Genomic DNA, 27,678 nt, shown 5'->3' with positions numbered 1-27,678 from the left:
ATATATATATATGATTTTTTTAGAATTTCAATGATATATTCTAAACTTAATTTTAATAGTATCAATATGAAAATTATATATATATATATATATATATGATTTTTTTAGAATTTCAATGATATATTCTAAACTTAATTTTAATAGTATCAATATGAAAATAATTGATTTTGGAGTTGTATATATAATTTTGATAGATGAATTTGAAAATTAAAGTTATAATTTTTATATATACACACACACACACTTCTTTCATTTGAAAGTTAAGTTTTGATATTAGTGTGTTTTTATGTGATGGTAAAGATTTTGAAACATCTAATTAATAATTGATTTAGATTAACAACCGCTGGCAGAAAAAAAAAGAACATAAACATACTGTTGTACGTCATCACGGAGCCTACAGATCTCATGTCTAGGAACATTTATTGGCTTCTGGTCAACAGGTCACTTGAACTACCAGCTTCCTGGGAGAGGGCAGAGTGCCACAAGATTTGCCAAACTCCTCAGTGATCTCGATCGAGCACGATTCCGTTCCGAGACATGAGTCCTTGATGACAGCAAATGCCTCGTCGGAACTGCATCCTCTGCCACCCTCGAATGCTCCGCATGTTCCTTCCGGCTCTTCGAAGCTAGCAAAGTCAACTCTCGAGATCGTACGCCCTCTAAGGCACGACAAGCTCAGGGTGTCTCCCTCACTAGCGGAGGCGCATGCCGCACCGACAGTGACAGTCTGGAAGTTCACCTGCAGCGGATTGCCGCCGGCCTCCTCGAATAGCATTAGGGTGTTCGGCTCGCCGAGCTTCAGGAAGGATCGCGGGACGTGATACCTGCAAAGGTAGCGTCTTAGAGAACAGAATCGTGGAACAAGCCGCTTCAACTGCATGTAGTTTGGTATTACCATCGCTGGGACGGCTCGCCGCATCCAGTTTGGCACTTATTGGAGCTAAATGTGCCTCTGTAATCGCATTCATGGCAACCATCGGCTGAGGCAGTGTAGTTCGGCCAGAACCTGCCGATGCTATTGCCGTTCACCCATGCTGTTCCTTTGCCCATGCCGAGCAAGTCAACCACCACTGCCTCCGAGCCTAATGGAGCTTGGAAGGTCGCCTTCAACCGTCCATACAAAAGAAATGTCACTTCCCTATCATCTCTGATAACAGTTAGATATATCACATATGCAAAAGGTAAAGACAGCACCTTATACCAAGTGAATGGTCTATTTGTTGGAAACATGCCCGAATGCCACTTCACTGCACGTCGATCAAGGTGGATCCGTCTCACCTCACCATCCAGTCCAATCTGATTGTAATGCTCATAATTAGTCGATGCGAGACTTGCATAAGAATGGAGGAGTGTGTTATGATGTATGCCTAACTTGTAAGACCAAGGAAAATTGGACAAATCCAAAGTGGAATTTTCTCCAATCAATTTTACAGGTCTACCAACAATTCCTGTTGGCGCCAGATCATAATAGGCACCATAGTTCTGTTTAACATGATAACAATCATCAGCTACAGTCTTTACAGCGGATGTAATCTAACTTCTGGAGATGCGAATTAGAGCAAACCTGAAGGCCAACAGTTGCACTTAGCAATGATATTACATTTCGGCCAGGATTAAACCATACTTTTCGCTCGAAAGTGAAGTTAAGCTGTCCAGCCAGGCCATATTGAGAACCTATTCATTGATCCAACCTCGAAGTGTTACTAAAATACTTCTGTTCGAAGTAGAGAAGAATGTCTGAAAACCTAGCTATGCTATCTGATACTACCTACTAGCCTGTCATTAACAAAGGCATGGAGGATGTGGCCGGTGGTGTTGACACTGAGAGTAAATTCTTCCTTCTCGCCCACATCCACACTGGACGTTGTTCGTTACAATCAACGGTTAACGGTCTGTCTTACTAAATTGTATGCGTGCTTTGATTAATATTTCAAGAAAATACTTGCCTGGTTGTGTACCATAAGTAGTCACTTTCATCAAGAGTGACGCTTTTCTGCTCTAAGAGATTGTTAACGGTGAATGTACTGCCAAAACCTTTTGCAGAGATTCCCAGTCTCTCTGGTCTCCAAGACCAATACAAGACTTCAGATGCTTCCATGGCAGTGTTTCGCTTCTTCACCATGAGAGAAGTCTGAGTCTTTACCTATAAGAAGAACGGGTAAAACAGGAAGTTAAATGGATCAGCAGAAAGCAGGCAAAAGGTTGTGTAGAAGTGGCAGTAATTACCTTGGCAGTGTTATATACTTCGCTCTTGCAGTCAGGAAGAATGCTGACAGACCAAGCAGGCAGGAAATATGTACTTCCCTCATAGTCTATGGTGGCATTTAATTTGCTGTTCTGATTACTCAAGAAACAAGCAGGATTGACTCCGTCACCAGAGTATTTGGTGATCTGCAATGACCACAGCATCATCACATCATGCTCCCACCCTTAGATCAAAAGATAAATTCATATCCGAAATCATCGATACCGTCAATTCATTGTCAAGATTAACTTCTTCGACTTCTCCATAGGTGAGGGCCTTCTCCATTAGCTTAATGGATGCATGCAACTCCTTCAAATGCCCCCACTTTGGTTGCCTTGTGTAACCTAAAGATACATTCATGATCAGAGCATTTCCATGTTTTCCCGGGATCTATAAACTCAATGATCAGAGGGGTACGCAGACATACCGTATTCATCAAGTGGAGCATCATAATCGTAGCTTGTGACAATGTAAGGGCCACCTGAGGTTCTGCCAAAGTTGGTTCCTCCATGATACTAAGAATGAGCAATTAATCATCCATTGGATCTTGGTCTCGAACATAACAATATATGCGATGCAGGGAAATCTAACCAACCATATAGTAGTTTTGCAGTGTCCCTTTGGTTTGGAAAAAGCGAGCTACTTGAAATGCCAGTTCTTCGGCAGGCCTGTGTGGATCCGGAGAGCCCCAGTTCTTGAACCTGCAATCATCATTGCGGCATATCATCGAGCAGAAGAGCGAAAACCAAACAAGTGAAAGATGATCACTCTATGCTCATCAACAACAGAAAAATGAAGGATCAAAACACACCAGCCAGTCCAATTCTCTGTCAATATCTTCGGACTGTTCTCGTCGTTGGGTGTAAAAGCATCACAGCCGGAAAACCCGTTGCAAGTATTGATCTAAGTTCGATGCATCAGAATCAAAGTTTCTTCTCATCAAGAGACAAGAAACATGAACAACATCATCAAACTAGGTTTCGATGAATTTGCTACCATCGGCTGGGGAGCATCAGCTTGTTGGCACATGATCCATGGCACATCGATGCTTAGAGAATCTGCCATTTGCGAGCACAAATTGACGTATCGCGGCCCGGCATCGCCGTAGCTGGTCTCGACGTTGCCAAATTCATTTTCGATCTATTAGGATCAAAAATATTAATTAGAGATGGAAGAAAAAACTATCTCAACTTCTCAAGTGCAATCTGAGCACAGAAGATTTTCATGTACCTGAGCTAAGATGATGGGTCCTCCTTGCGTTGCAAAGAGTCCTGCTTGCTTAACCATGTCTACTATTAAGGTAGTAAAATTTTGCATCTCATCCTTCATTGTCGAGAGTGATTTTAGACAGATGAGCTTATTCACAAAGTAGGTGAGTCTAAAGACACATAATTCAAATAAAAAACTCTGACCTTCCACGGTTGGTTATCTGTCCTCAGTTCTATGTCTGGGATTTGTCTCAACCAAGTCCTCTTGAAAACACAAAAGTAAAATTAAAACGGTAAATAAAAATCAATATAATGATCAATGTTTTATGACTTTAATTCTTGTTACATACCCATAATTCCACTCGGCACAAACGTATGGACCGATCCGAAGGATGGCATACAGTCCAGCATTATGAACTTCTTTGAGAAACCTAATGAGATCGTAGTTGCCTCCAAAGTAGTACTAAAGAAGAAGAAACGAAAAGAAGGATCAAGTATTATACTCCACACTTCATACATGTATCGGAACCGGTGATGATCCCTCCAAACCATCATCCATTCATGCGTGATGAAGAGGTGTGATCGAGGGAAATGTATGTACATCTGGCACACGAATCTCAACGCACATTAGTCTGCCGTTAGTAAACGTGTCTTCCATCGGTGGGTTAACGGCAGGTTGATCCTGGTGCTGGCTGGTAAAATTGGAACTCTGTCGGTAGATTTCTTTGAATTGCTATATTCTTGTTTCATTGAGCATGAAATCTAAGTTCTTTTTCCCCGCAGTAATGCTGATGTTGGACAATTATGATCTTATTGCAACTTATAGGGTCCTAATTTGGTTTAAGTTTGGGGTCGAAGGACATGTCAAGCAATTTGCGTCTATGTTGTGGCTTGCTATATATATATATATATATATATATGTATGTATATATATATATATATATATATATGTATTTATATATGTATGTATATATATATATATATATATACATACAAAGAATCTGACAACAGTATCGCTCAATCTCACCTTGATGTCATTAACAATCTAGTGATCAGTATGAATAGTTACCTAGAAAGGGATCTAAAGGAGAATGATTGGGTCCATCTCATGAGGATTTCAACAGCTAGTTCTTTGGCAGCTCTTCCTGAATCATCTTATGTAAAATCTGTTCCTCTGAGGATAGTTTTAGAAACTAGCAAGGATAAGTTTTTTTCTGAAACCTGGTTTCTGATAGCAGCACAATGGTCATGTCCAAGCACATCAATATGGTTAACAACGTCATCCGGCTATGGTTGAACAATATATGTCGTTACTATGTTTTTGTGTTCTGTAAATATTCTTTGAATGTTCTTCTTGCTTCATCCCATAGCTGCATGTTTATGTTACATGTTGAAAATAATTTATCGTTGGAACTAATTCCCTTGTTATGATTGATTGCCATGTCCTTTCATTTGTAAAATACGAAATCGGGTGACTAAGTGAGCCATAAATTAGGAAAGTATTGAAAATTCTGATGGTGGATGTCATAAAATCATATTTGATGGAATTCATGTTCTGATTGTGTCTACTTGTGATGGTCTATATTTAGTTGTTTACCAACTCCATATTAATGGTTTCCACTATGTTCTCCAAATAACCATAACCCATTTGGTGAACATTTATATTCTTGTGAGTTTGAAAAAAAGGAGACTAAAGTTGCTTTGTCATACATTTACATCCCCAACCACCGGAATCAAGAATTTATAAGGTTACTTTATATGCCTCATATCATCCTCTTTTTCTCTAACCATCCCGAGCATCACTGCTACTATCATCAAGACTGACGATAGGTCTGCTGCTTCGTATCTCAGGTTGCCATCTCTAGGTCTGCTTCGTATCTCATCATGAATCATGATGACAGGAAAATTCTGTGATAGGTAAGGAGGGTAAAACAGACGAAAGGTTGCAAGATTATTAGTATTCAAATGTTAGTATACAAATGGGAAAAAGCATTGATGTTAGTACTACAATATGCAACTTCTTGATTTTTTTTTTTTCTTTGGTTACATGAAAGAAGAAAGGATTACAGAACTTTATAAAAAGCAACCCATGTTTATCTATGCATTTCATCAGCAATGCTTGTGAAAACCAATTAGTCACAAACTATAGAATGAATTTACATCTACGTGCTATAAATAAAAATCATTAACTTGAAAGGTCAACTTGCCTGCTAGCATCTCGGTTTCTACATACCATCGTCCCATAAACCAATCAAACATAAATAAGACCCAGGAAATGAAGATTTCACATGGATGGGTCGGGGCAGTCGTACATCCAATGATTAGTTGAAAGTGTTAACTTGTCTATCAAAATACTCATATGTAATTGGTGGCATTGTGATTCATCGAGGTGGTCACAGGATACGAGGACTTGAGGACCACAAAGTTAGCTCCACAGAAGGCTTATGATAGGTTGCAACAACAAAAGATCGGAATGTTGCAAGTCATGTAATATATATATATATATATATATTATCAAAGCTCAACTTTCTTTCTAGTGTAGGTATCAAGACACAGGAAGGATCGAACACAGTACCTTGTTTAGTTTGGTAGCTAAGCCCTGTACTCATGCATGCGCATCCACTTTGTAGAAGACCACTTATTTCCTTTAATAACAGGACATCCACCTGCAATGAGTGCAATAACATTCTGAACGTTTCAAATACATCTGGAAATTGAAACTTCACTCAGGTGGCCAAACACCATTCAACTAACCGTGCAAACTAGATGGATCTGGAGTGGCATCTGGCCTCATGCTCCAGAAGAGTAATGCATCTCCCATCTTTTGGTTTTAACAGAAAGAAACTGCTTTGCACAGTCTGATAGCTCATTATACCATGGTAAAGAACTGCTATTTACCTTCTCAGAAGGGAAACACAGTTTCACCACCTTCCTCAACATGAGAACTGAGCAACAGATATACTTGCAAATGGAAGAAAATGTGTTAGAAGTTGCATGAGAACTGCACTAGCTTACTGACAATGTTATCAGTTTCCAAGTATAATGAGAGGATGATTCTTACAGATACATGAGAAGGGTAGCAATACGTTGACCCCCATTCTTGGTATTGAATTCATCATGGAAAGAATCATAGTGCGGATCGTATTTCTGACCAACTTCATAATGGAGAACCTGAAGACCCTCACCGTGTTCCGTAAAAATATAAAACCAAATTTTAGGTGAGAGATAAAAAAAGAAAGGAAAAAAAAGAAAAAGAAAGGCATCTGAAGAAAAAAAAAGCACCCTTGAGAAACTGATACTAGAATAGAGATGCATAAGTTATTTTGGCCAAGAGAGTAGTGGTTTTATCACTTTGATGAACTGCAATTTTACTAAAGCGCTGATATATACCACCATTAATAGTGTAAAAGTCAAACAATTATATACTTTTTCAATTTATTATTATTCCACAGTGAATAAATATTATGACATTCTAAAAAGAAAAAGATGACCGAATATGAAATATTATCAAAGAAATCATGATGCTGATGTTTATAATCAAGTACTACGCAATCAGACTTTGTGATAATGACATTTCAGTATATAATGATCAGTGTGAACAAGCATTTCAGCTGCACATGGTATCCCGTTGAAATACTCAGTGCAACTTCCACATGCAACAATATTACATATACCAGTAGTCAAAATAACATATTTTTAAAAAAGTAATACTTCACAACAAAGCAGACCAAGACTCAAATATGTCAGTTATGGATGATATGAGCCAAATGATTTAAATCACTTTCAAACAAAGACATACATGTTAGAAGTACTTTGCAAATGCTCCAAAACAAAGTAGTAAAAACTGTACAATCATTGGCTATAAAAACTCACAAGAAGACCAAAATATAGTGCATTAAGTAGGAGAACTGATTTTATAGTACCCAACGATGAAGTTCTTCAGTTTGTATAATATGCTGAATACTACCTACAGGTATAAAGGTATAATCTGCTATCCTTTTCTCAATTGCACAGATAATTTTGTCTTTTCCTCTTCTAAGAAACATGCTCGAACTCGTCCTCACCCTGGAAAAAAAAGAAAAGAAAGAAAAAAAAAAAAAAAAATATATATATATATATATATATATATATATACACACACACACACACACACAATTACTGAAAACATTTAACTTAACTAGGGAGCAATGTCTGATAAAAAGATAACCTGTGAAATGCAAACCTGCGGTCTTTACTCCAACCAGTGGCACTATCAACAACTGTTGATTTCTCCATGTGAGGCTTCGCTAACTCAATCAGATAGTCACACTCTTTCTTGGACTAATATAATTTGTATACAAAACCATCCATTAGTTCCAATAGAATATCATTAATGAACCTTGCTAAAGGTATAACATGTATAGCCTAACTAGGCAACTTACAAAAGAAAACTTGAGTCACCACTGCAAAGATAACAGCATAAAACGATCTTTGAAATTAATTGCTCTCTTTTATCTGGCCTTTCCTTGTCACCATAAGTGTAACAAAGCTAAGTATGCCATGTATGGGAACTTTGTTTATGTAAATCAAGCAAAACTTGCAGCAAGACTGGCCCAAGGATGAATAATGATCAGAGGTGTCTCACAAGCCAGATGCAATGCTACGCTTGATGCATAGGTCCGCATCACAGACAGAGGTCTATGCATGAAAAAAAAAAATGAAGGACAAATTTGTTCCAAAAACATGTCAAAAATAAAACAAAGTAAAATTCCCTATATGAATCTCCAAGCAGAAAAAGTTTTTCTTTAACAAAGAACCAACAGAGCATAAGATGGTAAAATCAAGAGTTTATAGCTTAAGTCAGCAACAACATAAGAAACTTGATGATGTGGAAAACCAATGATATTGATGTATGTCAGTATGATAATGATTATGAGGACACATATAGAAGGTCAATCTGTACTGATTCATCACAAAAGAAAGTCAAGAATACCTTTGAAGATGATCTTGGAAGTGGCCTAATAAAGATATGAGCACTGGAGAGCTTAAATATTCACAAAGGGAAGATAAATGAGGCAAATTTTCTAAACTATAGTTCCTTAGTGGTTGATATTCTTGGGTAAGTGCACTGTATCAGCAAATAAACTTTTAGCAGCAGATTTCTTGTAAAGGTGATGATAAATTGGTTTTGGAACTGAGAATAAAGATAAAGCCAATGCACAACCAGTTGACCACAATTATCAAAGGATTTGGAGGCATTCAATCTGACCATGATATCAAAGAACTCACAAGCATTGAGATATGTGACAAAGATGCCACTTAGTCAATAGATTCAAAGGTCGGCAGATAAGTAGCCTAATTCTCTCAGCAGCCTTTCATTGGGACAAAGAATTCCATAAGTCATGACCGGAACAATTGTAACTCATTTGTGCAAACTCACGGATGGATTAGGAGAATCTCTCTGCAGAGAGGAAACAAATGGTGGAAATTCCACCATTTGACGGATCCATAAATGAAGCTAATCTTTCAGCATCAAAGTTGAGAAATCAAGCAGAATACAAGCAATTACTGCTATTCCGGTTTCTTCCCAGTCTTAGAACAGACCTCATTACTAATTAGATTCAGAAGCAGCATATATATTGCACCTTTCAACAAACGGATTCTGTCACGCGTTCCAACAAATGTAACAGAAGAACCAGGGAACAGTAATAAAAGGAGGAAAGCAGAACATGAAGGAAACCAACCAGAAATTTGTGGTATATAAACGCCCTAGGCTCCCACGAGAGCACCTCCGTCCACTGATCCCCTATCTGCCCCATATCATCCTTCCTGCAAAATCTGAAAACACAATCAACGCCCAAGAGCAAAAGAAGCCCGCAGATCCGAGGCGAAACGCCAACAGGTCCGATCGATCTCCTCACGCAATTACAACCAAGGGCAAAAGCTCAACGTACGCTTCGTGGACGGATCGAAGGGGGCGGAGGTCAGGCTTAGCGCGGTCGTCGGAACCGACGGGGAGCGAGAAGACTCCGAAGCCGAGGAGCATCGGCAGGACGACCGACGCGGTCAGGAGGGCCGCCAGGATCAGAGTGAACGAGGAGGATCTCCGGCCGAGGAGCGTCCGGGAGTACCGCGCGCCCCTCGCCATGGTTGCCGCCGCCTTGGGAGACCGCGGTGATCTTGGAAGAGCAGAGTGCCGAGTTGATGGGGGTTGGGGGAAGAGAGAGACTTCTTCGACGGTGGCTTGGTGTTATTGGAAGTCCGCGTTCGTGTTCCTTCGTGAAATTTCTCGTCGAGATCGGGATTTGACATAACGCCATTTTTTGGACCACTTTCACTAACCAGTTTCGTCGTACCTAAGCATTTCTCGCGCCATAAATCGCGTCTTATTTGTCTAGAGTCGTTTGAAGTCCTCATCTCTTCATCCCAGATTATTTATATATTAGTATTTATTTTCTAAAAATTTAAAATTAATTCTAACATATGAAATGTAGAGTTCAACATCTCATCATCATTCAGACTCGTCTTACTGACCAATGTTTCACCGACACGTGTTCATCATCTCATTATTGTATGAAAACCTCCAAGTAATCCAATTATCATAACCCAATCAAAATATTAATTAAGACATCAAGAGAGACTGTGAGTTTAAATATTGTATTTCAACTTTTAAGTTGTCTAATAATCCAACTAAAATATATATCATTCTTAAAATATTTATCGGTGGGTTTCTGCTTCACAAGGGGGCGGATTTTTTCGTAATTTTCTAATATTTTATGGAGTCATGAAGAACATGTTGTCGTCTTCAAAGCTCCGTATCCTTCACTCTAATCAATCCATGAAAAGGAGGTGGCAAGAAAACAGAACGCCCCACTGTCGCTGATCAACACAAAAGGAGGCCACGTAAGCTGAATGTTTGACTTTGAAGAACAACAAAGCATAGGTTGTAGATTCCGACCCCTGTAAAGGAAGGAACGGCGAACTCCAAATCGTCTCCGTTTCTCCTTCCTCATCACCCACTACAATGACTTCTTTTACATGCATACGACGACTCCAAGCGACATGAGTGTGATAAGATCTATAAGCAGTGCAAGGATCAACTAAGAGTGTGGAGAAAGCAGAAGGTGCCATGCTACTGTTGTGGCTTGGAAAAAAAGCAGCCAAAACAGGGATCCATTGGCATCTGAAGTGCAGCAGCAGAAGGATGTATGAAAGAGCACTGAGGAATGTTTATGCTCTAAATCATATCCCTTGGCATGCAGATCAGATTTGTATGTTCACGGGTTGCCCCATAAAATCTGCAACCAGTGAACTGTTCCTACCCAAATCAATTGTCCTGCGAGCGAGTGATTTCTCTAAGCTCCTAAAATAATGAATAGTGATACGAGTGTGTGTGATCACTCCTTCCACATAAACAAGAAGGGAGAGCAAGGATTGGAAGAAGAAGCAGGGGTGGTGGCAGTATCCTGACATGCTGGTGTACAACTAGAGCAGTCCATGTCGGACTCGGCGATGCTGATGAGGGGGAATTGGAACAGCAGGCTGTTAGCTCCGTCGATGTCGTCCCACATGGAGCTCCCAGGACCCCAGGTGCTGAACCATGCTGCATCGGCGTCGTCCCATACCATCTCCGACGGCTGCAGCGTGGATTCCGTTGTTCCGGGCTTGCTTCCGATGGGTTTGTACAGTACCGATGGGGTGTCCGCAAGCTGGTTGTGCCACCGGTTATAGTCTCAGCTACGGCAGATGGAGTGTTTGATTGCCTGGGCTCGTCCTGCTATTGGTGTTGCTTGGATTCTTGCGGAGTGGCAAGAGCAAAGGACGAGAGGGAAGAACATGAAGCCTCACCTCTGCTACTACCGCCGCCGCCGCCTTTGCAGAGGAAGAGGTTGGGGAAGTTGAGCCGCGCGTTCTCGACCCTGAGCTTGAATGCCTCGCGGTCATACGCGAGGGCGGCGTCCTCCGCGGTGTCGAAGGTGCCGAGCCAGAGGCGGGTACGGTTCTTCGGAAGGCGGATCTCCACCACCCACTTCCCCCAGTGCCGCTGCCGTACGCCGCGGTACATCTTCGTCGGGCCGAGACAGAGGGCAGCATCGGAGGCCGAAAGAATCCGGCATACACCGAAGCCGGCATTCACCTCCTCTCCTGCCCAGAAAAATAGCCTCGCGGGCTGAGGTTTAGCGACTCGCTCCAGTACTTCAGTAGCTGTTCCTGATACACCTGCTGCTGCTGCCGAGACATCGCCACCGGGGCCGCTCCCTCCGTCATAAACAACGGAGAAGTTGGATAAGCTCCAATTTGATACGGATGACTGTGCGCAAAAGATATCATCTGCTGCTGCTGTTGCTGGTGAAACTGATTTGAACTGGGTAGGGGCAGGGTGAGTGGCGCGTACAGAACGGGCTGAGGACCCTCGCGAGCGAAAGGAAAGAACAGCCTCGAAGATGTAAAAGGCCGGGGCGAACAGGCCGGAGCGAGCGCGTCGAAGGAGTACGAGATGGAAGAGGATGAGGGAGAGCGGTGCCGGTCCGGGCTTCTAATCTTCTTGAGCGGCCTAGTCGCCTCCCAGCTCCCTGGCGGCGGTGGAATTCGCCGCGTGCCCTCGGGCACCACGAGCTGCAGTTTCCCCATCTCTCTTCTCCCGCGACTCCCACCGTTCTTCTCCGACCCCTCCATGCACAGCCAGCCGCCCGCTCCCAGGAGATTGTTCCAACGGAAGAAAGTCCAAATCCCCGGTCAAAGAAGAGGGATGGAGAGCTGACGGCCGGGAACCGCGGGGGATGTGGGTGGCTTGCAGGAAGTAGGCGGAGGGGGAGAGAGAGAGAGTTGCCGTGGTCGTGTTGTATGCTGTGGCTCGTGACTCTCCGGGGTGGTGCAGCAGCGGCGCCTTAAGAGGGAGGGAAAAAGAGGGCGTGGCAGATATTTGGACTCCCGGACACGGTCGGTGGAGTGGGGCTCGCCGCGCAAATTCTTTTTAGATTGGCCTCTCAGGCGGGGCCCGCAATGAGACGAGACCGCAAGCGTGGACTTTGAGATCCAACGCACGCCGATCTGGCCGTCCGCACGACTCTCGAGGGCCGCCCCCCGCGCACGTGCTTTGTAAAGATTTGCCTCCCCCGCCTTCCCCATTTACGCCGATCTGACCTTCAGCACCCATCTCAAAGTCTCGCTGCTGTTGGCCATTCCCCGCGGTTCCCTCCCACTTTGGCATTTATCCTCCCACCAACAAGAAAACAAAAACATTTTTTAAGCGCCCACAAACAGCAAATTTGTTCCCACAGTGATTCAACTTCCAAATCACAATGGAAGCAATTGCGCACAACCATTTGTGTGAGCATATTGATAGGGGAGTCACTACAAAGCCAACGAGGACACGGACGGTGACGCCAGCCATCCTGTGGCCGGTCAACCAAAGTGACTTCCCTCGATGGCAACACGACGTGACACGACGCCACCCGTGCGTGGCCCACACCCTGCCCGAGTGAGCGGACATTAACGCCGACCCGACGTCGCCAACGTCACCCGCTCTCAGTCAACCGTCTCGTCGCCCATATCCTGCACGCTCACCCAAATGCAGAAGGCGACGATCGAGGCCGCCCATACCCTGCGACAGGATGGTCCGCCACGCGACCCTAATTGCGATGTCACATCCAGTCAGAGGCACGACCCTGCTCTGACAGGAAGGAACATCATGTAGTATCAGGCCCAAACTATAAAGAGTCCAGAGCCCTAAAGGGCCAGGAAGAGAAAGGGGTGAAGAGTACCAGTTCCTCGGACGAAAATCCCCTTCACAACATCCACTAATTAGATCGTCGGAGGGGTCGGGCGGAAGATACGGTCCGACCTTTTTGCAGGTACACGACGATCACTCCACCTCGACGCTGAGGCTAGCCATTTCTCCAGACAACGTCACAATTGGACTCCCGCGAACGCTTCTCCAAAAGATGCTAAGAAGCGCTACCATCGATCCCCGACATCCGGACCCTTGAACCGAGCCGTACTGTCCCCAAGGTTGCGGCTTAAGCAGGTGCAGTCCGCATCACATATAAATATATTTTCTTTTTAGTGTAGAAATAGAAAGAAAATCTAAAAATATTTTAATTATTTTCAACCATAACAAATCCCGCGTGTTATATGTACATTATCATCCCCTCCATTCTCCTGCTGCAGTCACTGCCCAAGAAATGTATTAAAGTTCTTTCAGGGTCTCCATCTCTCGGCAGCATGCAGACAAACTCGTCGCGTCAACCCAGTCCATATCATCCCCTTCTCTTTCGGCAGCCAGCAGAACAAGTCAACCACATACGGCCGTCGTAAAGTCGGTGGTCCGCCGGCCGCCGTCATCATACCTACACCTACCATCTTACTATAATAACGATAACAATAATGACAATGATAAAAATATTATACTACCAAATCACATAAATATCAGCTTCCTTTCCATTATTGCTGTTGGACACGTGTCTCTTCCCTACTCACTACCAAGTACTTCTTCAAGCTTAATCTATTACTTGATGGTTGACATACTGCCATACACCACCATCCATCTCTCTTTCTTCTTGTGCTCCTCACCTTCAGGAAGTACTAGTAATTTGTTTTGTATATCTCGTATCTTATTTTAGGTGATCTACCATTATATATACCAGTTCTTGGGGTGTGGTCGATTGTCATAGTATAAGAGGGGAGCAAGTGTCAACCTTATCAAGACGGAACTTAAGGAATAAGTGCAATGTACACCATCAATGGTGATTAGGGTTGGCCACTAAAGTTTTTAGTGGAATATATTAAGTTAATACCTAGGATTAGCGTGATGGATGACTATCTTTAGCTTGGTGTTATCAATCATTAGGTTTATTAATATAGGGTCAACCATAAAGGAAGGGTGGTGGGAGTGGTATCTTTGTCTTAGTTAAGTACCGTGGTCAACCGATAAAATGATTGGATATGGGTCTATCAGCACCACTATGGATGGATTAGTATTTTTATGGTGATTATGCTAGGCATAAAACACTTGACATCTAACACTACATTAATTAGTCCTAATTGAGTTTATGAGGAGTATAAACATTAAAAAGATAAGTTTTTGATAGTGATACACATGATCGTGATGTCTTATGCTTCACTTAACTAAATATCAATTAGGGAGATCCTACTATGCCCTTCCACCGATCAACCCAGGTATAATAACTGTTCCAAAATAATTAAGATTGTAAAGTTTTACACCTATCCATCATCGATGAATTAAAGTACATAACTCGTACAAGAGAATGGTGCCTCGTACTCCTGAAGGACGCATCAATCGGAGAAGAAGAGAAGAGGAGCTCCTTCAAGCAGAGAAGAGGAGAACATGGTTTCTTTAAGCCATCGAGCGACTGATCTCGGGCTCGATCTGTACTGATTCATCACAAAAGAAAGTTAAGAATACCTTTGAAGATGATCTTGGAAGTGGCCTGATAAAGATATGAGCACCGGAGAGTTTAAATATTCACAAAAGGAAGATAAACGAGGCAAAATTTCTAAACTATAGTTCCTTAGTGGTTGATATTCTTGGGTAAGTGCAGTTTATAAACAAGATGGACCATAAAATACGTAAGAACGGCGCCGTACTTTTGTAATAACTGATGAACCTCTGTTTTGTAATAACTGATGAACCTCTCTTCTCTATTCGACAAGGAGCTAGAGCACTAACCTATCTCTACTCGGGAAAGCGGAAACAGTACCTTTGACCTCAGACGTTCTTTACTCTTATACTTATGTACCAATACTTACTTTAGATTTCTCGGTGTTGGGCAGAGAGTCACGCAGGGCGAAAAAGGAAAAGTGTTTAACTCCATCCACAATAACGTAACTTCCCGCTTCTTATTCATATGCTTATTACTCCTTACCTGGAACTTGAACAAGCAATTCTCCACTGTTAACTGGAAATCAATCGTATTCACTACTTACCGCTGAAGAAGGGCATTATCAACTACTACTAAGGTCAAGGCAATCAGTCCAATCACCTTTTTCGTCGCCAACACCAAGATACCGCACTGCCTCTGATCCAACTTCTATACCTTATACAGATACAGCTTGTTCATTTGCTCGAACTCAAAGTCTACGAGCGGTTCATAAAGGAGATCGGAATAAGTCTCAAATCCGTCAGCTGGAGCAGGCAGGGTCGCTCTCAGTTCTTAATATTTGAAACACTCGCTGTCAGTTCTTAATAACTGATGAACTCGCTGTCAGTTTTTAAATTTCCCTGCCGAACGGCGCTGCTCCGGTGGCGTATACCTGAAAGGCTCTACTCTCCCTTCTGCAGCGAACAACACATTTCTCCCACACCTTTCTTCTCCCACTATCACTCTGCGTCGGCACCTCGGCACCTCACCTGTTGCTGCGTCGGCACCTCGACACCTCGGCACTATCACTCTGCGTCGGCACCTCGGCACCTCACCTGTTGCTGCGTCGGCACCTCGGCACCTCACCTCGGCACTATCACTCTGCGTCGGCACCTCGGCACTATCACTCTGCAGCGAACAACACCTTTCCGGTAGCGTATACCTATAGCTGCGTCGGCACCTCGGCACCTCACCTGTTTCTTAAATCCGCTGCATCACTCGTGTTTCTCTGCTCATCTTCCCCTGCTTCATTGATTTGGTTTCTCTGCTCATCTTCCCCTGTTTCATTGATTTGGTTTCTCTGCTCATCTTCCACGCAAGTCCTGTTCGATCGGAGAAGAGGAGAAGAGGAGCTCCACGCAAATCCTCTGTTCGATCAGAGAAGAGGAGAAGAGGAGAAGAGGAACTTCTTAGAGATACTATAGTGGTAATCATAGAAAATGTGAGGACCAAATTTTATGTATGGATGTTTAGGATCATAGGATTTTTATGACCAGTGTGCAGAATTGCACTAAGCCATAATCTAATAGGACTTCAGGTTTATGGCCATCATTACATTGATGTAGTGGCAGACAAAACAAATGTGCCTGGGGCTCCATTACCCCCACTTACAATAAACTCCACTGAGAACACTGTATAATCCACTAAATGAATTTTACTGTGACATTAGAAAGGCACACATATTCCTTATCATCAACATTAACTTTGTCAAAACAGTGGCATTCAAACTTTATATAGTTTAAAAGCCACTTGCAGTTCTTCCTTTCTGGAAAAATAGCATTTCAGTGGCTGACCTAATGATACCACCACCTCCCCCTCTGTTCTAAATGATTCTTGAACCAGCTCCTTCCACTGCTAAAAATATGTCTTCAGTGACAATTTCTTCATGCCCACTGATCTCAGCTCTTGTAGGCTGCAGTGATCTTGCTGACCCCAATTAGATCTGTTTAACTTTTTTTTTTTTTTTTTTTTTTTTCTTTCATGGCTGTTTAAGCATCTTTTGATGATCTAGCTCCTTGAAAAGAACTTTATTGGCGAGTTTGATGTCGTTAGCACTATCAATTGATGCTTGTAGTGGCCATTGCTTCTTTAATGAAAAGATAGCTTTTCAAGATCAAGAAAGGCCAAATAAGTGCTTTGTTTGAGTAAATTAGCAGAGCTGACTATCAGCTGCAATTTTGTGTTGCTTGAAACGGTGCAGTGTCTTCTCTTGCTGATTTAGTTGTCACTGCAAACAGATTAAATATTGTTCATGATTTAGTTCTGTGTTTGAAAGCTTATGCAAGCAGTAAAACTATTTGATCAGTAGGCCCTTCAAGATTTTGCATTGAAGTTGGAAATTAGGTCTGGAGAAGGCCATCTTCAGGTCATGTCAGATACTTTGAAGCCATAATAATATTTGCATAGATTTATGTATCGAAAACATCCGATAAATATTTTTTCATGTGAAAATGAATCTGTAATGTAGTGTTTTGGTCGAAGAACAGTGCATCATATAGTAGGACTAGTCCAATAGACATCAAAATTTTGGGAAAGATGCCAGTTTGACCCAAATGGACATATGTTACGGCTATTATATTTTCAAAATTTTTAATATTTATGATTTTTTCAGCTTTGTGAACTGTGGAAAATTTTTATTTTTGGAGAACTTTTCTCATTTCACAAAAATATCGTCGATTCAAGAAATATATTTTGACATTTGAGCTTAGAAATTGTGTCCCTTGTAAAACTTATGACGTAATAAAATATGTCCTCATGTGTTTTGCCCAAAATATAAAACCAGTGCATCTGGACTGATCCAATTAACCTTAAGTTACTAGGAAAAGCTTCAATTGCACCTAAATGGACGTATGTTACTTGTTCTACATTTTTAGAAAACTCTTCAATATTTTTATGAATTATTAAATATGCACTGTTTTTGTCCAAAATCAAAAAACAGTGCATCGCATAATAGGAATGATCCAATTGAACTCAAAATTTTAAGAGAAGCTTCAATTGGACCCAAATGTACAAATGTATTGGGTTTTCATTTTACAAAAGATTTATAATATTTTTATGAATTATTCAGCTTGTGCTATTTTTTTTTTTTGGATAACTTTTCCCATTTCGATAGTATATCATGGATCCTTGTAATGGTTTACATGATTCAATTATTAATGGTTTAAATCCTCAATATGTAGATTGTCTTAGAGTTAGAGTTGACTTATATGTTAAGTTACATATACAGAAAATTATTTTAAATTGTTTATTATTGGAAGACCAAATTTCTTTATGTTTTGATCAAATCAAATGACTTAATATTTAGTCATTTAAAAATAATTTACATCAAGTTTTTATATTAAAAACTAATTATAGGATTTAAATGATACTATTTTTTCTAAGAATTCAAATGTTTACTTTATATTTTTTAAAGATATCAATTAATTTTGCTACATGTTGCTTAGTGGCCAACCTCAATCCTCCAAAAGTAGGATGCTAGGATGATATCATGTCTTCACCGTTTTTAAATTAATTTAATTTATTTATATTTTAATTATAAGTTTTTTAAGATTTAGAGAATCCTATCTATTGGAAGATCAATTTAAAAATGATTTTGCTTATTGCTTGACAGGAACAAAAGGCATCTGGTCAAATGACGGAGCAATATACTCCAAGTGCGGTTGAGAAATTGTGGGTATATTTTTTTTCTTAAATAAATATCTAATCAGTAAATTTTGATAATATTTTATCTTATTTAGATGGTACACATGGTGGGAAGCTTCGGACATATTTACGACAGATTTAAGCAGTTCGAAGACACAATTTGCAATGGTTCGTTATAAATTTATTCTCATAAACTTTTTGTTCGTAGTAATGATTTTTTATTTTTATTTAAAAATTTTGAGTTTATATAATGATGGAATAATGCAAGACATTTTTATGTACGAAGTAGAAAGTGAACTGCCATATCGCTATATATGTACAAAATATTCTTTAGCAACAAACATAAATATGGAGTGAGACTGTTAGAGAATAATATGAAGGGGTCAATGGGTAGGAGGAGGGTAACAAAGTATTAGGAGGAAATAAAAGTTTTAGGAGGAGAAAACCAATTGAAGGGGGAGGGGAAGAAAGCTTGTTGGAGGCTATCTGTTTCACATATTTGAGTCCTTGATGTAACATAACAGATAAGAAAATCAGGGAAAAATGAATTGATAGGCCATATGAATTTGAAACTTAGTATTATATTCTCGCAATCTTGAACAATAACATATGTTATAGGATTCATGGTTTTTTTGACATCGACCTTGTTATAATGACAAGTCCAGCATTATGGATCATCGAGCGGTGTTGTCTAACTTTTATATTGTCTTACTTGTTGCGGGGAACAACCGTATGCTCTCAGTCCATGCATTATAAAAATCTATTAAACCTAATTTTCTGATTCCTTTTATCTTCAAGAACTTATTAACTTTACTAAATAAAACAATGATCACTCTATAGACCATATTAAGATTTGTTAGAGCTAGCCCCAGGATATTTACTAAAGGGTAATTTTGGCAACACAACAAAGACAATAAAGCGGAAATAATAAAAGCGACAAGAACAAACAAAACACCAGAACACCAGATATACGTGGTTCGGTCAAATGACTTTGACCTACATCCACGAAAGAAAGAGGAGCAAATTACTATTATAAAAGAGGGACACTTACAAATGCCTTAGGAAATGTTCCTAGGCCATAAAACACCTTCAGCTTCCTAAACAAGAAGACTTCAAACCATAAGCAGGTTTTCTTGTGATTCCTGCTGTACTTCTTGTGGTGTCTGTGGTACTTCTCGTGGTGTGTCTAACATCAAAGCTCATGCCCTTATTTATAGTTCCAAGACGAGACAAGTCTGATTTTCCCAATGTGGGACTATGGGACTTGCCAAACTAACAAATCTCCACCTTGGCATGTCCCAACAAAACTTGCTCCACCTTCTTCATAATAGCCCCAACGGGCAATCACCAACAATGAACACCAACCAAGTCCAAGCACTGCTTGAACTTGTAAACCGGAAGAGGCTTCGTAAACATATCAGTTGGATTGTCCTTCGTATGAATTTTCTGAACAAGGACTTTCTTCTCAGCAATGGTATCCCATTTGCATCCAACAATTTTCTTACCCGAAGACGGCTTCACAAGATCCCAAGTTCTATTCTGATAGAGAGATTTTATTTCTTCATTCATCGCAATCAACCACTTAGCGGAATTATCACAAGAAACTGCATCTGAGTAGGAAGTAGGCTCACCAACTTCACTTGTCTCTTCTGCAACAGACAAAGCATATGCAACCAAATTTGCATATCTTTGTGGTGGTCGAATTTCTCTCCGTGGTCTATCCTTGGCTATGAAATATTGCTCTTCCTCTGGATCATCTGCGTCAGTAGACTCGGGACCACCTACTAGCATTCTTTGAGTAGAAGAGCTCAACTTAAAAGAATCTAAACTACCAATCTCAAGCTCCACCTGCTTCTGCGCACTATCATTTGTACAACTAGTAGAATCCTCTTTGGAAGATAACATAAATAATTCATCAAAAGTAACATCTCTACTGATTATAAATTTTGGGGATTTGGGATCAGAACACCATAATCTGTATCCTTTCACCCCAGAAGCATACCCAAGGAAAATGCACTTTTTAGCCCGAGGCTCTAATTTTCCTTCATTTACATACATGTATGCTGGACACCCAAAAATTTTTAAATCAGAATAATCTGCAGGAGTACCTGACCAAACTTCCTTCGGAGTTTTAAAGTTAAGTGCTGCAGAAGGAGCGCGGTTGACAACGTAACAGGCCATATTAATCGCCTCTGCCCAAAAGTCCTTTGTTAACCCTGCATTTGAGATCATACACCTCGCTCTCTCCAAGAGTGTTCTGTTCATACGTTCGGCCACACCATTTTGCTGAGGCGTCATCCTAACAGTGCGATGCCGAACGATTCCTTCATTTTTACAGAATTCTTCAAAGTCACCTTCACAAAATTCCATGTCATTATCTGTTCGAAGCCGCTTAATCTGTTTACCTGTTTGCTTCTCAATCAAAGCCTTCCATTGTTTAAATGTTAGAAAAACATCATTTTTATGCTTCAGAAAATAAACCCAAACTTTCCTGGAATAATCGTCAATGAAAGTCAACATATACCTGGCACCACCCTTAGATTGAACATGAGCTAGACCCCAAAGGTCTGAATGAATATAGTCAAGAGTACCTTTCGTTTTGTGAATTGCCGGAGAAGTGAAGCTGACTCTTTTCTGCTTTCCAAAAATGTAGTGTTCACAAAAATCAAGTGGCCCAGTACTCTATCCACAAAGTAGACCCCTTTTGCTCAATATGCTCAAACCTTTTTCGCTCATATGACCCAAACGCATATGCCATAATTTGGTGATGTCAGAATCAGACAATGATGATGACGAAACTGCAACCGAACCTATGACAGTAGTTCCTTGTAGAATATACAAGCTACCAGACCTACAAGCTTTCATAACAATAAGGGCACTTCTAGAAACTTTCATAACTCCACCTTCAGCTGTGTATTTACACCCAAGGGCCTCTAGGGTACCTAAAGAAATGAGATTCTTTTTTAAATCAGGAACATGTCTAACATTAGTGAGCGTCCTCACAATACCATCATGCATTTTAATTCGGATTGTACCTCTACCAACAACATCACATGCGGCATTATTGCCCATCAAAACAATTCCACCATTACAAGATTCATATGTGGAAAACAAATCCCTATTGGGACACATGTGATAAGAACAACTTGAATCTAAAATCCATTCATTTTTAGACCTCGTCCTGTCATCAATAGCAGAAAAAATATTTCCAACAATCTCATTAGTTGCTACACCAACTTCAGCAGATTCAGTAGTTTTTTCAATAAATTTTTCCTTTTGCTTTAATTTATTTTTCAATTTAAAGCAATCAGATTTAATGTGCCCCATTTTATGACAATATCTGCATTCCAAATTTCTATGTCTGGATTTAGATCTAGATTTAGATCTACTACTGTCAAATTCTCTTTTATCAATTTTATCCCTGACAACCAGACCCTCAGCCTGATTTCCTCTACTTTCCCCAGTGATATCTCTGTCTATTTGCTCCTTAGATTTTAGTGCAGATTTAATTTCCTGATACAAAACTGTTTCTTTTCCATAAATCAAAGTATCACGGAAATGCTTAAAAGATTGGGGAAGAGAACACAAGAGCAACAAAGCCTTATCCTCATCATCAATTTTTGCATCTATATTCTCCAAATCCATAACCAAAGAATCAAACTTATCAAGATGTGAGAGTATAGATGTACCTTCAATCATCCGAAGCATATACAGTCTCTGCTTCAAGTAGAGACGATTCTCCACTGTCCTCTTCATGTACAAGGCTTTAAGCTTGTCCCACATGCTCTTAGCCGTAGTCTCCGTAGCTACCTCCCATAAAACCTCGTCAGAGAGGTTTAAAATGATGCTGGATCGGGCCTTCTTATCCATACCCGCAAGATCTTCCTTTGACGTACCATCTGAAATGTTCTCAGCACCCTGAAGTGCCAAATCAACTCCGTCTTGAACCAGAATGACCTCCATCTTGAGTTGCCACATGCCGAAGTTGACATTTCTGTCGAATTTCTCGACAACGATCTTTGTTATTGTCATCGTTGCCAAAAGATCCCAAAACCAGGCTCTGATACCAGTTTGTTAGAGCTAGCCCCAGGATATTTACCAAAGGGTAATTTTGGCAACACAACAAAGATAATAAAGCGGAAATAATAAAAGCGACAAGAACAAACAAAACACCAGAACACCATATATACGTGGTTCGGTCAAATGACTTTGACCTACATCCACGGAAGAAAGAGGAGCAAATTACTATTATAAAATAGGGACACTTACAAATGCCTTAGGAAATGTTCCTAGGCCATAAAACACCTTCAGCTTCCTAAACAAGAAGACTTCAAACCATAAGCAGGTTTTCTTGTGATGCCTGTTGTACTTCTTGTGGTGTCTGTGGTACTTCTCGTGGTGTGTCTAACATCAAAGCTCAGGCCCTTATTTATAGTTCCAAGACGAGACAACAAGTCTGATTTTCCCGATGTGGGACTATGGGACTTGCCAAACTAACAAGATTAATCATGTATCTCTCTGTGTCAGAACTCGGGTCTCAGCTTATTAATTTTTTTTAACTCAATTAATCTTAATACTAATCGAGATGTTATAAACTCCTCCGCTTAATGGTATAAAAAAAATTAATATAAGCCCTACGTAAGGACGACATATACAAATCGAGAAATGATATTAGATACGACATAGTATTTAGGAACCATTAACACTCAACTCATATTAACAGTCTTCTTGTGCCATACCTTCTCACCTATTGCAACAATAACAATAAACCAGGGAACATCACATATGTATTTATGAAAGAAAATCGTAAAACTAATTAGTTAGTTAACCAACAATAACAATAAGCCAAGATGATCAAAATAATTAATTTTAAATATATTTCAAAAAAATATAAATAATAATGCTCATTGTCTCATCTTTAGAAGTCTCAGTTCCGCAATTTCTATTTCTCATGGTGGGATTTCTAATCAGATAAACTTTTCTGTAATTAACACATTATCTATTGAGCAATAGACAATTTTATTTATAAAAAAATAATAATAACAAACCGTAATGTCTCAATTATTTAAAATCAATTATTGAGTTCCATATAAGACAATATCTTTAATTAAATAAAAATATTTAAAATTTTATTAATGAAAACTAGCAAAATTATAAATGTCGATTCATTCTTGATCTTAATCACCCAACCCTTATTTATGGAGGGTAAGAATTAGATCCCTAAGAAAATGTTGATGTAACATATCTTCTTCTTTGTATTGACTCTGCACAACAGTTGAACCAAGAATTTACCTTCTCGTGAACTTTGCTTACATTCGAGTGCTAATGGCAACAGGTAATCGAGTGAAGCTCGTCGACGTCCCGAGTCATGACATCAGAGAGGGGCCACACTCTGTTGACCATAAATGGATCATTCTACCATGCACAGATCGTCTTGTTCACATTGACATGCATGCAGGTGCAGCATGTCCCCCATCAATGGGAGACTCATCAACTGAAAAGATCTGAGCATGAGATCCAAGAAGATCATGCAGCTGCACATCTGGTGGACTTGAGCTTATGATGCATCCAATTTGTATTTGATTGATGAAGACAAGAATCTCAAACAAGAGGAGCATTACATGAGTAGATCATAAACAAGAGTAATGTATGATATAAAACACCTATGCATAAGTTCATTAAGAGTCAAATTAATCGAATAAGATGGCCAAATCTTTTACAGCAGAGCTTGTGATTGCGATAGTGTCAGTCTTGGCGCGTAATAGTTGGGAAGAACAAGACATGCAAATGCATTTGATGAAAGTAGATACCATAAACTTGGGAAAATAGAGGATGAAAGTAGATACTATATAAACTGAGGAAAAAAAGGGATCTTTTTAACTTCTGATTTGGACATCAAAAGAAAAAGGAAAGAAAATAAAACCATAAATTCTATCTATATCTTCGTAAAAGTTTTAACCTCCTTTCGTTTCTGCCAAACTGAACAACTAAAAAAGGGGTGTCTATTTTGGAAAAACTAATTAAAAGGTGCAAGCTTTCTGGCAATTCCCAGAATTAGAACACTTCATATGGTACTGAGATCTTGACAGAAATGATCAAAATTGAGAGTGCATGACTTACTTGTATACAAGTCCAGAAGTATTCAGAAGTAGAAAATTTATTCAAGCTGATGATATGATATTAATGAGATGAACTCTCATACAGCAGATATTGATGTTCAAATTTATCATCCTTGTTGGGAACAACAACGTTTTCTGATCCTAGAAACTTTCAGTACGGTAAACACATATACTTTGTCAAGCATGTTGTCTATAAAACGAAAGTAGTAAAGGTTCCAATTCTTGTTAAGTATTAAGGTACCCCAGACTGCCCAGAAACCAACAACAAATCCTGGTGCCATGCTCGTGTAGAACCATATCATCTCATTCTCATCTCTATCATCTGCATTACTTTGACCTTGTGTTGTCTCACTGTCTTTGCAACTTTGATTCAGAGGAAACCCACAAAGACCAGGATTGCCAATATAGATAGATGGATCAGTGAAGGTCAGAAGTTGATTACCAAGAGGAATTTCCCCTGACAAGTTGTTGTATGAGAGGTTCAAGTGAGCCAAATAAGTCAGGGCAGCGAGGCCAGAAGGAATTGTGCCGGAAAAGTTGTTCCTTGACAAGTCAAGGGACTCCAACTGTTGTAATTTACTGATATTTTCAATGATTTCTCCTGTGAAATGATTTCCAGATAAATTTAAACTGAATAAGCCAGAAAGACTTGTGAGTTCTTCGAGTACTTCTCCAAATAAGTTATTATCCGAGAGGTCCAAAATATTCATAAGCGAAAGTAAATTGTCATAGTCTTGAGTTCGTCCTTTAGTTGTTACTAGCATCTGCACCTTGTAACTTGTTGCATCTGTCATCCTACTTGAAAACTTTCCATTAACTTTCATGGCAGTAAAATTTCCAAAGCTCCTTGGAATACTTCCCGACAGCTTATTATCTGCAAGGTCGATAAATTGGAGAGCACTTAGTTTTGAAAGATTTGGAGGAATATCTCCGTCCAACATATTTGATCGTAGATTGAGGAACCTCAGACTAGTTAAACTTTCACCAATCCAAGTTGGAATTTCACCTTTCAAATCATTATGTCCAGCATCAAGAAGGACTAATTTCTTACAACCTTTCAATGACAAAGGCAACTCTCCAGATAAACTATTACTGCTCAAGTGCAATGACAGAAGCGATTCTATGGAACATATTGTCTCCGGAATAACTCCAGATATGTTGTTGCTTGAAAAATCCATATCTTTGATACTGGAAGAATTATTCCAACAATTGGGGATCTCTCCTGACAACATATTTTTTGAAAGATCAAGAACCCATAAGGCCTGCAGTTGGCATACAGAGAAGGGAATTTCACCACTTAAATTGTTTTCTGAAAATGATAAATATAGGAGTATAGGCATATTCACGAAGATGGTAAGTGAAATTGTTCCTGAAAATGAATTGTTTGACAGATCTAATAATCCCAATCCAGGAGGAAAATATGGAAGAGGACCCTCGAAGTAGTTTGAACTTAAATCCAACTGGAAGAGGTTGTTTAAATGCAATAAATTGGGTACGTGGCCACTGATCTGATTGCCGGAAACACTCACGTAATCTGCTGTGGAAATTAAGCTCCAAAACCAGTTTGGCATAGCATCAATAATACCAGCATTAGACATAACAATTTGTGAAATATTTATTTGCGATTGGAGCCATGCAGGGAACTCAGGACCCAGTTTGCAGGAGGCCATCCAAAGGTATTCTAGCCGGAAGGGAGGAAGCCAATTGCTCTTGAACTTTAGAGCTAAGGAGTTGGACGACAAATACAAGTATTTCAATTCTGTGAGGTTTCCAAAATGCGCCTCAGACATTACACCCTCCAAATTGTTGTGCTCGAGGTCCAAAGTAACTAGCTGAGACAGCCACCCCACGCTTTCTGGTATTGTTTCGTTCAATTGATTTTGAGCAAGAAAGAGCTCTTGGAGTGATGCTAGTTGTCCAATTGATACAGGAATAGGCCCAGAAATCAGATTCTGCTCCAACTGGAGTGATTTAAGCTTCCTGAGTTGGAATAACCATTCAGGCAACTGCCCACTAATATTCGTGCTGGATAAGCCTAGAACCTCTAGGCTCATCTTGACGCAACCAGAAAAACTTTCATCAAGGCCTAACAAATCTTTGTTGATATTGATGCCTGACAATATTAAATTCTGCAACTTGCACAGATTTTTGAAGGAAGTTGGTATTCCTCCTCGAAGACGAAAATTGCTAGCTAAATCAAGGCCCTTGAGGGATGCCAAGTTACCAAAGGCTGGTGGAATATTACCCTGAAAGAAGTTCGCACTGAGATCAAGATGCTCAAGGCCACTTATGTTGAATAACCAAGAGGGTATCGTAGAGTTAATGGAATTATAGGACAAATCAAGAACAGACAGTGATGTAAAGTTCACATGTCGAAGAGAGAGGGGAACACTTGGAATTTCACAGGAATGTAAATATATCTCCACAATAGAAGGAAGCATGTTCAGAGCTTCCAGCCAGTGAGTACCATTTTGAAACTTCACACTATTCAGGTTGAGATGCTTTAGAGAAGAAAGGTGAGAAATCCAGAGTGCATCACCAATGCTAAATTCACGGACCGGAACCACAAAACTGGGAACCAAGTCATTGTATAAGTCTAGATACTGCAGATTGGAGAGATTTCCCAGCTGGTGAGGGAGGAGTCCACCCAATCCAGCTCTGGAGAGGTTAAGATATTGGAGTTGATGGAATGACCCCATGAATTCTGGAATACTAATGCCTCCAAAATCGTTCATGCTTAGGTCCAGGTACTTTAGGTGCTTCAGACCAAGTAAAGAAGGCCTCAACTCACCTCCTAAGGTCCAGTTGTTGTATGGCTCATCATCAGAGAAAGGATGCGGATTCTGGAGGTCCAGCTTGACGACATGCCCAGTATGATTGCTGCACGTCACACCCTCCCATTTGCAGCAGTCTTCACCCTCCCAAGAGGACAGCCTGTTGGTAGGATCTTTCAGGCCTCGTTTGAACTCAAGTAGAGAACTTCTTTCGGCAGGGATGCAGCCTGAGGTTAGAGCTCCGTCGCAGACGTTGGGTTTTATCAGTTGAATGCATAGGAAGGCCAATAAGAAGAAGAGAACGTAGACATTGTCTGCAGCCATGGATTG

At 40.3% G+C, this 27,678-nt stretch overlaps 3 protein-coding genes and 1 pseudogene across 7 annotated transcripts; all 4 read right to left on the bottom strand.

Annotated features, from left to right (window-relative positions):
• Window positions 1–311: 311 nt before the first annotated feature.
• LOC135634889 (beta-galactosidase 1-like) lies at window positions 312–4,298 on the bottom strand. Of its 2 annotated transcripts, XM_065145605.1 has the most exons (15): window positions 3,804–4,298; window positions 3,658–3,717; window positions 3,476–3,568; window positions 3,242–3,385; window positions 3,057–3,148; window positions 2,841–2,946; window positions 2,673–2,760; window positions 2,471–2,589; window positions 2,227–2,391; window positions 1,947–2,143; window positions 1,769–1,857; window positions 1,565–1,674; window positions 1,195–1,296; window positions 896–1,104; window positions 312–824 (listed from the first exon to the last, which is right to left on the bottom strand). In XM_065145605.1, exons 3-15 carry the CDS (start codon window positions 3,560–3,562, stop codon window positions 434–436), a joined length of 1,899 nt encoding a protein of 632 aa, XP_065001677.1. In that variant the 5' UTR covers window positions 3,563–3,568; window positions 3,658–3,717; window positions 3,804–4,298; the 3' UTR covers window positions 312–433. The 2 variants fall into 2 exon arrangements, with proteins under 2 accessions (XP_065001677.1, XP_065001676.1); XM_065145604.1 differs by lacking the exons at window positions 3,658–3,717; window positions 3,804–4,298 and having other exon boundaries at window positions 3,476–3,646.
• Window positions 4,299–5,087: 789 nt separating this feature from the next.
• Window positions 5,088–9,789, bottom strand: LOC135637319 (probable prolyl 4-hydroxylase 3). Of its 4 annotated transcripts, none has more exons than XR_010496215.1 (8): window positions 9,387–9,789; window positions 9,177–9,270; window positions 7,676–7,773; window positions 7,377–7,518; window positions 6,515–6,624; window positions 6,208–6,414; window positions 6,029–6,119; window positions 5,088–5,361 (listed from the first exon to the last, which is right to left on the bottom strand). XR_010496215.1 is itself a non-coding variant. In XM_065149994.1 (5 exons), the coding sequence occupies exons 1-5, from the start codon at window positions 9,578–9,580 to the stop codon at window positions 6,511–6,513; spliced, it is 633 nt and encodes a 210-aa protein (XP_065006066.1). In that variant the 5' UTR covers window positions 9,581–9,780. The 4 variants fall into 4 exon arrangements, 1 of the variants encoding a protein (XP_065006066.1); XR_010496217.1 differs by having other exon boundaries at window positions 7,425–7,518; window positions 9,387–9,786; XR_010496216.1 differs by having other exon boundaries at window positions 9,177–9,261; window positions 9,387–9,778.
• Window positions 9,790–10,313: 524 nt separating this feature from the next.
• On the bottom strand, window positions 10,314–12,640 carry LOC135635100 (ethylene-responsive transcription factor ERF053-like; annotated as a pseudogene).
• An 11,485-nt stretch (window positions 12,641–24,125) lies between these two features.
• On the bottom strand, window positions 24,126–27,678 carry LOC135635003 (receptor-like protein EIX2). The gene has a single exon (XM_065145786.1). The coding sequence runs from the start codon at window positions 27,670–27,672 to the stop codon at window positions 24,682–24,684; it is 2,991 nt and encodes a 996-aa protein (XP_065001858.1). The 5' UTR covers window positions 27,673–27,678; the 3' UTR covers window positions 24,126–24,681.

This window comes from Musa acuminata, chromosome BXJ3-4 (genome assembly GCF_036884655.1).
Source record: "Musa acuminata AAA Group cultivar baxijiao chromosome BXJ3-4, Cavendish_Baxijiao_AAA, whole genome shotgun sequence".
NCBI lineage: Eukaryota > Viridiplantae > Streptophyta > Magnoliopsida > Zingiberales > Musaceae > Musa > Musa acuminata.
Note: the sequence above shows the minus strand (reverse complement) of the source record. Positions and strands in the feature narration are given on the sequence as shown.